Source organism: Miniopterus schreibersii (assembly GCF_964146895.1).
Source record: "Miniopterus schreibersii genome assembly, chromosome: 19".
Taxonomy (NCBI): Eukaryota; Metazoa; Chordata; class Mammalia; order Chiroptera; family Miniopteridae; genus Miniopterus; species Miniopterus schreibersii.
In genome coordinates this window covers 13,975,422-13,986,372 of record NC_138119.1, presented here as the reverse complement: position 1 = coordinate 13,986,372, position 10,951 = coordinate 13,975,422, and the positions used below count along the sequence as shown (strand labels likewise).

Sequence of the window (10,951 nt, the reverse complement as noted above, 5' to 3'; positions counted from 1 at the left end):
CAGAGGCTGCTCCTCTTCCCCTGCGGTACCCCCACTCCCTGTGCCCCTCTCTGGACCTCACACCAACCCTTATTAGGGAGCAAATCATTATGTCACTGTCCTACCCACTGTGGTTGAGAAGTCAGGTCTCTAGAGAGGGTCAGTCCAGGGCTAAGCAGGATTGGGGTGCGGATGTTCTGAATCATGTTACAGGCCTCACACCCCCTTTGCTGCTTCCCTACTGCTCACTTGGGGCTGCCACCAGCCTCCCACCCTCCTGGTTCCGCTGGCCGGGCCAGGAGAGGATGGGGGATTGGAGTCCCTGGGGGTCCCAGGAGATTCTTGTATATAGTGGGGTGGGACTATTGTAAGTGATCTCTGAGCACTTAAGCTCTGGAGTCCCATTCCTGGATGGAGAGAGGGTGCAGGGATGGAGGTACAGAGGGGATTTCCTCCTCTCCTTCCTCCTGTTGTGAATTAACTCGCCTCTCCTCAGCCTTCCCCTCCAGATCACCAGCCAGGGAGGGGAGAGGAAGGAGGTCACAGCCAGGAAAACTGGTCTGTGACAACTTCCCTCCTTCTAGCCAATGTGAGCCATCCTGAGATGTCTGTACAATAGAAACCAAACCAAATGGGTTGCCCAGGGGAGGCGGGGGCCAAGATGGGATGTCTGTCTGTCGATCCCCCTCCCCCTCTCCACTCCTTACCCATAAAGGCAGAAGACTGTTACACTAGGGGGCTCGGAAAATTCAATCCCACCCTTACTAATTGAGCCAAACCTAGAAACAAACGCAGAACACACATAGTGAGAGACAAAATAGAGGTGAGAAAGAGAGCGTGAGAGGGAGCGAGATAGGCGACCAACACAGAGAGAAAACAAAAATAGCAAAAAAAAAAAAAAGCAGTTCTTTATAATTTAATATTCTATTTTAATAAAGGCGTTTATTACCGTATAAATGTAGCAAAGAACCTGGGCTAATATGAAAAAAAAAAAGACTTTTTATTAGGTAATTTATTATATGAAAAGGATATTTTATTTTATGATAAAGTGATCCTTAAAAAAATAAAAAAAACTTTAGAAGGTTTAGAATATATGTAGGGAGAGAAGAAAAAAATACATTTGTATTCAGAGTTAAATCTTAAAAAAGTGTTTTTAATATATGTTCAGGTTTACGTTCCTTTTTCCCCCGCTTTTTTTTGGGGAGGAATGTCACTTGCTTTGGGGGAGGAGGAGCATCCTGGAATGGATGGTGGCTAGGGGAACCTGGTCCCTCTGGGGCCCTGCAAGTGGATTGGATTTCATTCCATGGGCTCCCTTCTCCTCTCCCCCTCCCCCTCGGGGGAGCTGGCAGAGCCAAACAAAGAAAGGAATTAACAAGAAAGGAAGGAGCTGGAGGATTGAGGATCCTGGGGTGCTCCCCTTCCCCTGCCCTGTCCCAGGGGCAAGTGAGGAGGGGAAGTCCAGAATTTAGGCTTAGCAGGCCTATGGGACCCTCAGAGAGGTGTGAGATTTAAGAGAAATAGTTTTTGTTTTTGTTTTTAACCAAAAATGAGAGAGAAGAAAAAGAGACTGAGGGGTTTAAAAGAAAATACTACAAAATAATAATTATTAATAATAATTCAAATTTATTTCATATAATCCTAGAGAAAAAGAGAATTACTAGTTACTTAGTAGACTATTCAGATAGCTTAAAGTTTAGTAGCATTGCGGGCCCCTGGGTCCAGTAGAATGTATAAAAGTCGTAACAAAAGGAAAATAGAGGAGGGAACTGGCAGAGTCACCCATCTTCAGATATCAGGGTGGAAGCAAATTGCTAGTTAAGGTTGGGAGCTTCTAGTCTGCTGGGGTTGATTCTGAGAATCCTTGGATTTTTAACTTGTAGGACAAATTGATGAGGGGCTCAGTTCCTAGTCTTTAAAAAGGATGGACATTGATCATTTCAACCAGGAGGGGGCAGCAGAGGAGGGCAGCACCCCTGCTCTGCATCCCAGCACCTGGGGGCCTGCCATCCTGGTCATTCCGTCTCTGTTGGGTAGTCCTTACTCCAAAGTGATTATGTCCATTCTTGGGGCTCTCAGTTAGGCTCCCAGGGCTAACTGAGGAAGTCCTTGAAGTGGAACCTCAAGTGGTACAGATTGATTCAAGAGCCTGGTAGGTCATTCCACAAACATGCATATGCACATACTTCTCACCTCAGCTTCAGGGGACTGAGGGGGTCCATACACCACCCCTGTTCCTACCCAATCTTCCACTTAGTTTTTGGCAGCAGAGGGAATAAGTCTCAGCTGTTCTTTAAAGCTGCACTGTGCTTTACAGGTTTGCAAAATGTTTGATTGTCCCATAGAAGTTAGATTCCAAGGACTTACCCACTGGAGTGGAGTGGAGTGGAGACACTGTCTTTGAAGGCCTGGGAAAAGGGGCTCCCAAAGGTGCAGAGTCAGGGGGTGGGAAGTAGAGACTTTGGGTGACCTTGACCCTAACCCTCTGCTCCAATCCACCTCCATCTGTCAAGAGTTCAGGTAGGGGTCATCTGCTGTGCTCTGGCCTGGGAGCACATCACCCTCCCCACTGAAAATTGGGGAGCTTGGCTTTTGCATGTGAGAAATCAATTTTTTAAGCACTTGCCTTCCATCAACCCCAGCTTGCGATCAGGTGAGGCCCCTTCCTCCAGGCTACCCAAGAGGGTGTGGGGGTCCCTTGGTTCTTTTGGCAAGAAGAGCCTGCTCCATTACACCAATGACTCTGTCATGACCCTCCTGGCCCTAGACCCCAAACATATCTCCCTCTCCCCAATTTACTCTTCTCGCCCCATCTAGGGACAGGTTACCCCCTGCTCTTTTTGTCCTAGAAACCCCCATAGTTTGGGAAGGTAGTGTCTGGGGTGGGGAAGGCTTCCTTCCCCCACCCAAGGGTGCGGGTAGGGTAGGGTGGGTGGGTGAAGACAGCCCTGGGGCAGGGGGGATGGTCTCTCCACTGTAGAAAGTAGAGTAGGATTGTGGTCAGACTTAATTTGAGGCATCTAGTGAGGACACATACAAATCCACCAAGGAAAATAGTTCAAAAGCAAAATAAAAGGCGGGAAACAAAACGGACCCATGAATAATTGAGTCAAAGTGATGTTGCACAAAACGCAGAGAAACCAAGAAGGGGGAGGGTTAATGTATTAAATGTGCTATTAAGAAGTTAATTTTATTAAAAGTATTATTACTTAAAGCTCTGGCTGCTTTCTCTGTGTGTGGGTCTGAACTACCTCGGGGTATGTGCCAAGGGGACCACTGTGGGGGCTGTAGCTGAGGGTTTTCTTTAGTGTAACTCTGGGTGCCCCTCCCTGCTCACCTTTGGGAAGTGAATGGCTCCTGTCTTCTCTCCACAGCTCCCAACTCCAGTGTCCAAGCACTCAATCCCCTCTTGTCTACCCATTTTACCCCTCCTGTTCCTTGGGGGTACAGTCAGAAGAGAAGACTAGAGGCTGCTTAGGCATCCAGCTCCTGGGCTGATGGAGACGGCAGAGAGCTGAGAGACCCTCCCCGCTAGACTCCACCTGTCCCTGTATACCACACCCCGTCTTCCCTGGGGTCAGGCAGAAAACTGGATGGAAAATGGACCTTCTACCTCCCAGTCTTAAGCCCCTTTCCCCAGCACACAGGGACAGGCTGGCCTGACTCCTCCTCCTTGCTAATATCCCCCCTGCCTCCTCCGTTCACCCCTGGCATTGGAGTGACCTCAGTTCTTGGCACCAGGGCCCTGGGCACCAGATGGTACCCGCCGATGGTCTCCTTTGTCTTGCCTTCCATGTACCCCCTCTCCTCCATGCTGTCCTCCCTCCCCCCTCCTGCCCTGGAGGTTAGCAGAGGGAAGGGTGGGCATCTCTCACCCCCTTGGCACTGTCCCCAGACCACAGGACTGCAGAGGCAGCTGGCCCTGGGGGGCAGTGGGGAGAATGGAGGGAGGGGGAAGGGAAGGGGAACAGGGACTCGGAGGAGGAGCCAGAGTGGAAGGGGAGGCAGCAGGATAGCCAGGCATTGATATAAAATAGCTTTATTTGATAGCTCTAGTCTGCGAGGGGGTAGCAGATAATAGAGATATTGGGGGGGGGTGAAGACCTTAGAGCTCTGCGAGGCTGTGAACAGGGAACAGGCCACTCTGACATGCGCAGCCACGGGGCAGGGAAAGGTCCTGGAGCGTGGGGTGGGGGAGCACCAGGGCAGGGTTGGTGCTGGCTAAGGTCAGAGGCTGATGCAACAGGCTTTCTTCTCACCAGGGCCAGGCTCCTGCCCAGCCTGGGCACTGCCCAGGGTGATGGCATTGGTCCGGGTACTGTTCTGCCTCTGCTTGGACACCTTTGCGAAAATCTCTGAGAGGGCAGAGGATAGTGGTCAGGTCAGAAGAAGCCCACGCTCCCCGTACTCACACCGTGTACCCTTTTCTGAGCACTGGGGGTGGTCGCACTCGCAGGAGGCTTCGCTGGAAGGAAGTGGAGTTCCTGGCCCTTCTACTTACCTGAGGACTAAGGCTCAGCTCCCTGAGAAGTGTGGCCTCTGGTTCCTTCCCAAGCTCCAGGCTGAGTGGGGAGTGGGGCAACACTAGGGAATGTCCAAGGGGGGTGGTGGGAGGCTCTGAGGTGCCTGGGGTCCCACAGAGGGGCTGAGGGACCAGCTGGGGTGGAGGGGGCTGGGTGTCTGCATTCCTATGGCTGCCCATGGTAGCCTCAGGGTTGGAATGGGGTGTCAGTTAGAGGCAGGGGCTCTAACCTTTGAGGACAGTCTCAAAGGCCAGCTCCACATTGGTAGAATCCAGGGCTGAGGTCTCCAGGAATAGCAGCCCATTGTTTTCTGACAGGAAAGAAAACACACCATTAATTGTGGGGTCAAAGGCAATAGTAACAATATTTACTTAATGTTTACTATGTGCTAAACCCTTGGCATGTGTAGCTCATTTAATTCTTAAAACAACCTGTGAGGTAGGTTTGAATACTCTCCCATTTTATAGAAGAGGAAACTGAAACCCAGAAACACAGAGAGAGTGAAAGAAAGTGTTCAGTGTCCCACATATAGTAACTGGTCAAGAGCCGTCAGGCTGGGCGGCTGGAACTCCTGAGCCTGCACTTTTAAACACTATATCTTGCTGCCTTTAAACCCGAGAACTGGGGAAAGTGAGACTGGAGATAGTCAAGGGGAGCCCACCCGCTACACTTAGGATCTTTGAGAACTGCAAGGCGAGGCTGTCTTAAAATCAACGGAAATAATTGCCCATAAAGACAAATCTCAGGGCAAGTGGTGGGACACCATGAGAAACACAGGGTGACAAGGGGGAAGGGATGGTCCTGAGGAAGAGGGGATGGAGGTAGGGGGCCCTGGGATGGGAGCAGTGTCTGGAACAGCGTGGGTGGGCAGAGGGGTCAGACTAGGTCTTGGTAGGCTCTTACCAGCGAACATGCGGGCCTCGTCACTGGGCACCTCCCGGGCCTGGCTGAGGTCACTCTTGTTGCCCACAAGCATGACGACGATAGTGGCCTCGGCATGGTCATAGAGCTCCTTCAGCCAACGCTCCACCACGGCATAGGTCTGGTGCTTGGTTAGGTCAAACACCAGTAGGGCTCCCACTGCACCACGATAGTACCTGGGTGGGGGTAGAAGGGGTGGACAGAGAGGCAAAGGTCAAGGTGATCAGGCCCAGCCTCAGAGCAGAGTCTCAAGCCAAAAAGCCAGAGATGAGTCCCAGCGATTGGGAAATATGAAAACTGGAGTCCAGGGACACAAACCCAAACAGAGCAGCCCAAAGCCCTGATGCCTGACACTGAGAGCCTTCAGGAATACTGGTCATGGAGCCTCTGAAGACTCCCCTCCCTGCTCTAAAACCACTGGCTCCCTCCTTCCTTCATAGCCCCTCTGCTTCCCCAGGTCCTTTGTTCTGATTTCAGCCCCTCCTATCTACCAGCGCATTCCTGGGCCCTGATCAAGTCTGTCTCCTGGGTGCCCCACCTCTGAGAGGTCTTCCTCACATGTCTCCTAGACCCACAACACCCTCTTCTCTCTTATGGCCATCTTTCTAGGACCAGCTAAATGTCCACCCCATCCAGCAGTCCCCGAGTTGACTATCTGATGCATCCTTGCAAGCATTTAGCCTTACTCCTGGTGCTGCTTCAGACTGGTGATCTATAACTACTCCCATTTTATTGATGAATCAACTGAGGCTCACGAGAGGTCAGGTGACCAGTCCAAGAGTGAAGAGTGTGTGTAACCAAAGCCCTTGCCTCCCACTTCCTGCCCCTGGCGGGTGCTGGCCCCCACCACACACACATAGACCACCTTTCTCACATGTGGCCTGACACTGTCTGGGAAACCCTCTGCTTGTGGTGTCTTCAGAGTCTTTGTAAAATGTAGTTGAGGGGTCCAGCCCTTCACCTTTGGGGTTAGACCGTAAAGGTTGCCACACACAAAGCACTGTGCAGAAGTGAGGGGCGCTCTCAGTCCTGGAGCCTGCCCCCATTCCCAGCTCTGCCTTGACTTCACGTCCTTGAGCCTCAAGCTTGTATTTAAACAGGGATTGAGGATAGCACCTCACTCGTATGGTACCTTGGAGATTGAACAAAATGCCCAATGTAAAGCGCCTGTACCTTCTTGGGCACACAGCAACTGGGACCCCTTAGAAAGTGGTGACAATGACTCCCGATTTCAGTCCTCATAGTCTGTATCACTTTATCCTGTCTCAGACTGTGTGTGGCTCATAGCATTTCTGTCTCCTCAACCGGGCCATGGCATCCTGTGATCCCACTAGGAAGCACACTCCTCCCCAGCTCCATCTCTACTCCAGAGGTGTTCCCTGACTTCCCCAGCACCCCCACACCCCAGCAATCCCCCAGCCCCGGGCTCACGCTGAGGTGATGGCTCGGTACCGCTCCAGGCCAGCCGTGTCCCAGATCTGAGCCTTGACAGCAGCGGTGCCCAGCATGACAGTGCGGGTGGAGAACTCCACGCCGATGGTGGTACGGCTATCGTGGCTGAATTCATTGCGCGTGAATCGGGACAGCAGATTGGTCTTCCCCACACCTGACTCACCGATCAGCACCACTGAAGGAGCGGAGAGATAAGGGATGAGCTGGGCAGAGCAGCCCCAGCCTACCTGAGCCTACTGCTGCTCATTAGCAAAAGGGAGCTGATCTCAGAAAACTGAGGAGCTGGGGCTCCTGGCAGAGACTGGGGTCTGCAGCTCCACATGCTGCGTTCATCCGGGGCAGAGGGGCCAAAAGCTGGACTCAGCTATGGGGCTTTAACGGTTCCTGGTCTGGTCTGATGAGAGAGGCCTGCAGAGTCAGCCTGCGGTTCTGGGGATGGGTGACGCCTGTGAGCTGCTCAGGGGCTGTGGGGAGAGGTCAGCAGGGGTGTGAACGTGGACAGAGATGGCAGGAGGTCTTGGGGAGGTGCACATTCCTGGAGTAGGGAATATGAGCACTGAGTTGGGAGGACAAGTGGAAGGGGTGGTGTGTTTGCACAGGAGCAGAGATGTGAATAGAAGTGTGGGTGCGGAGAAAGTTTGGCAGATGGCAGGTCTGGGGCAGTGACAGATACAGAGGGGTGTGTGTGTATGTGTAAGAAGTTAGGATCCAGTTGTCCCCAAGGAGGGTCAGTCTTGCATGGGGCTGGGAGTTAGACCCCCGTGTGTCCTCAGCAAGTTATTAACTTCTCTGACCTTTTTTTCACACAAAAAATGGGAGTAACACATAGTAACTCATTTAATCCTCACAACAGTACCATGAAGCAATTACCATTATTATTATCATCACATTTTTACAGATAAAGAAAGGAGGCACTTGGGGGGTTAAATAACTTGAGCAAGATAACACCACTAGTGTGGTAAACACAGGTGTGCTGCCCAGATGTGCCTTCGAGAGGACTTGCCCCTGCTACAGGGAGTGCAGTCAGCAGGCTGCAGCTGTCTGCTCCGTTAGCATCTGCCTCTGGTGCGGAGAGCAGGTTCACCTGAGGTCATGCCTCTCCTGGGCAGTCTGTATCCGGGGCCCAAACAAGGTGAGGGTATCACAGAGCTCCCCCCTTTGGCCAAAGCTTGGTGATCTTGCCTTGCAGTTTAACTTCTTTCTCTGTCCAATCCTGTTTCCTCCCCCTTCCTTCCAATGGTGTTGATACATAATAAATATCTTGCAGGGCAAACTTCTCAGTGTCTGCTTCTGAAGTCCCCAACCTGCAATAAGTAGTAAGTGGCAGGGCAGAGATCTGAATTCTCCGCCTGGCATCTGACCATTAAGCTTTCAAAATGAAAGAACTTTTTGGGGTTGTTATGGTGGTAAGCTAGTGGCTGGCACATAGTAAGGGCTAAATAAATGGTAGTTACTAGTAGTATTAGTGTCCCAAACTATTGCTAGCTCTCACCTGGTCTCCCCTTCCTGGGAAAGATGCTGGGAGTACAGGTTTCCCAACTGCTGGGAAAGAGGAAGCCTGGGAAAGACTCAGAAAGAGGCCAACAGAGGCAGTCCCTCCTTTTTGTTTGTTGTTTTTAAATCTCTTACCAGGACCCCCTAGCTCTTACCTAGTCTCCTTTTCCTGGAAAGATGCTGGGAATACAGGTTCACCTGAGTCCCAAGTGAGGGTGGGGCCGAGGCTAGGAGGGGCAGTAGGGTGGGGTGGCTGGACATGGAATCATTGCTCTGCCAGTTCACCCTGCCCAGAAGGAGGTAAGGTGAGGGTGGGGGTGGGGGTGGGGGACGTACAATAAGGGGGTCAAACACAGGAGTTTAGAATAAAGAACAGGAAAGATACTTGCACACTTCCAGGGATAGCCAAGTTGGACTCAGTGCCTGGTATTTGGGGCCACGGGGTCTGCCTGCCAAGGGACAGACAGAAGGCTATGGCCTTAGGAGCCCTCTGAGTCCTATTAGACCCTGCTCCCAACTCATTACATCTTCCCTATATCTTCACCCAGCCCTATGACAGGATAGATCTCTCCTCTCTCCTTTTCTGTACATCTGCCCAGAAAAATGACTTTTTTCCTCTTAGGTCTGCCTGTTTCTCCCTCCTCCCAGGAGGGAAGCCCTCTCAGAAGTCTGACCTCTATCTCTCATGCTGCAGCGGCTGACTATTCTTTGGGATTTGGCCTGCCATTAGGAATGGGGCAGAGGAGCTTAACTGGGCACTATTAGAGAGAGAGCAGCACCATTCATTATTTACAACAGCAGAGTATTCTGGCAGCCCCAAGACTTTTGCTTCAGTTACCAGACCCTCCCCCATCCTTGCAGCATTCTTTCTTATACAAAGGAATGATGCGCCCTAGGGGGTCCTGGTTAGAGATTAAAAAACATCAACAAACAGGAGGGGTTACCTCTGTTGGTCTCTTTCTGGGTCCTTCCCAGGTTTCTTCTTTCTCTATGAACCCCAACTTACCCTTGAAGACAAAGTTATAATCTTCCTCGGTTCTGTTCCCCATCTTGGCTCCGCATGGAGGGTGCAAGTGTCTTCGGGGACAGAGGTAACGGGTCTATGTGTTGGCTCAATGCTCCTAACCCTCAGCTCTTAAGAGACCTGGATCTACCCCTTCTCTCATTGGGGGTAACGAAACTTCTGCAACCAGAGGGACTGAGGGCCGGCTTAAGGCTAGACAAGGCCTGGGGAGGCTCACCTGTAGCAGGTGGAGGTGCTGTAAGGAAGCTGAGGACGGAACAGGAAGAGCAGGTCGGCTGGAGACCTGGGGCCCAGGTGGGTGGAGACGATGACGTCAGACAGGTTAGACAGGTTGGGTGTCTGCTCTCAGCCTGGACTCCCACAATTAGGTGAGCAGGCTCCAGAAGGTGATAGTGGGGGAAGCTGGGACAGGGTCTTCGGAGAGCCAGCTGACTGAGTGCATGTTGTTAGGCTTCTGGGACCTGTGGCCAAGATAGGCCCAGCTGCCAGTGAGAATCAGTCCTTCAGGGAGCAGAAACCTACTTGGCCTTCTGCTTTGCCTTTAGAGCCTCTGGTGGTAGTGGTGGGGTAACTGGGGGCACCAGAGGAAAGGCTGACAGGATGGTGATCACCCTGCTGCAGTGCAGAGCTCTGAGAGTTGCATCTTGGGTACAGCAATTTCTGCCCCTCCCTAACAGCCCAGGACCTGGGAGGGGCAGCATTTCTTACTCTGGGTGGAGCTGGAACTTGCAATCTATCCACTTTCCTAGGATGGGTCCCTTCCTAGAGCACTGGGAGAGGGGCAGGTAGCTCCTTGCCCAGACCTGCTCTAAGGATACTGGGTAGGGGAAGACCTGGGGCAGAAACAGCCAGATGGGGTGAGGGGTCTGAGAATAGGAGCAGAATCTGAAGATGAAAGCCTCTGAAAGGTCTTCTGAGTTTCTTCAGATCACTGCCCAGGAACTTTGGCCTCAAAGCAAAGCCATCCTATCTGCAAAGGGCTTTAGGATCTGGAGGTCTGGGTAAGCATGTGAGTGCCTGGGAGAAGAGAAACAGGATGGCCCCTCCCAACCCAAAGAGTAGAAAAGGCATCCCACCAGTCGGGACTGAAGGACACTGAACTCCTAGGCCCCATATTATTTTTGTTCAACATGACTCCCACTAGCCCCCTGCTTCTTGGAGCTCACTTCCAAGGTTTTGCCAATCAGGTAGGTGAAATTCTGCTCTGAGTGGTGGGGGCCAAGTGCGGTCACTCCACTGGAGCCGAGGTGCCACTGTCCAAAACCACTTGGCTGCGGGATGAGCAGGTGGAAATCTGTTCTTGCAGGACATGAAGAATGGTGTAAGCCGTCCCTGCTCCTTCTCATCTCCTCTGACTCCTCCCAGCCAAGAAAGCAGCCAAGATCCACACACCAAGGGGTCGCTGGTTCAATTCCTGGTCAGGGCATATGGCCAGGTTGCAGGTTCGATCCCCCAGTAGGGAACAGTGAAGGGAGACAACCAATCAGTGTTTTTCTTTCATCTATGTTTCTATCTCTCTCGCCCTCTGTCTCTAAAATCAATAAAAACATATTTTTTA

At 51.9% G+C, this 10,951-nt stretch overlaps 1 protein-coding gene across 1 annotated transcript; it reads right to left on the bottom strand.

Moving 5' to 3' along the window:
- Window positions 1-4,004: 4,004 nt before the first annotated feature.
- RAB25 (RAB25, member RAS oncogene family) lies at window positions 4,005-9,802 on the bottom strand. Its single transcript, XM_081121057.1, has 5 exons — window positions 9,376-9,802; window positions 6,855-7,050; window positions 5,406-5,599; window positions 4,732-4,812; window positions 4,005-4,334 (listed from the first exon to the last, which is right to left on the bottom strand). Exons 1-5 carry the CDS (start codon window positions 9,416-9,418, stop codon window positions 4,207-4,209), a joined length of 642 nt encoding a protein of 213 aa, XP_080977183.1. The 5' UTR covers window positions 9,419-9,802; the 3' UTR covers window positions 4,005-4,206.
- Window positions 9,803-10,951: the final 1,149 nt, after the last annotated feature.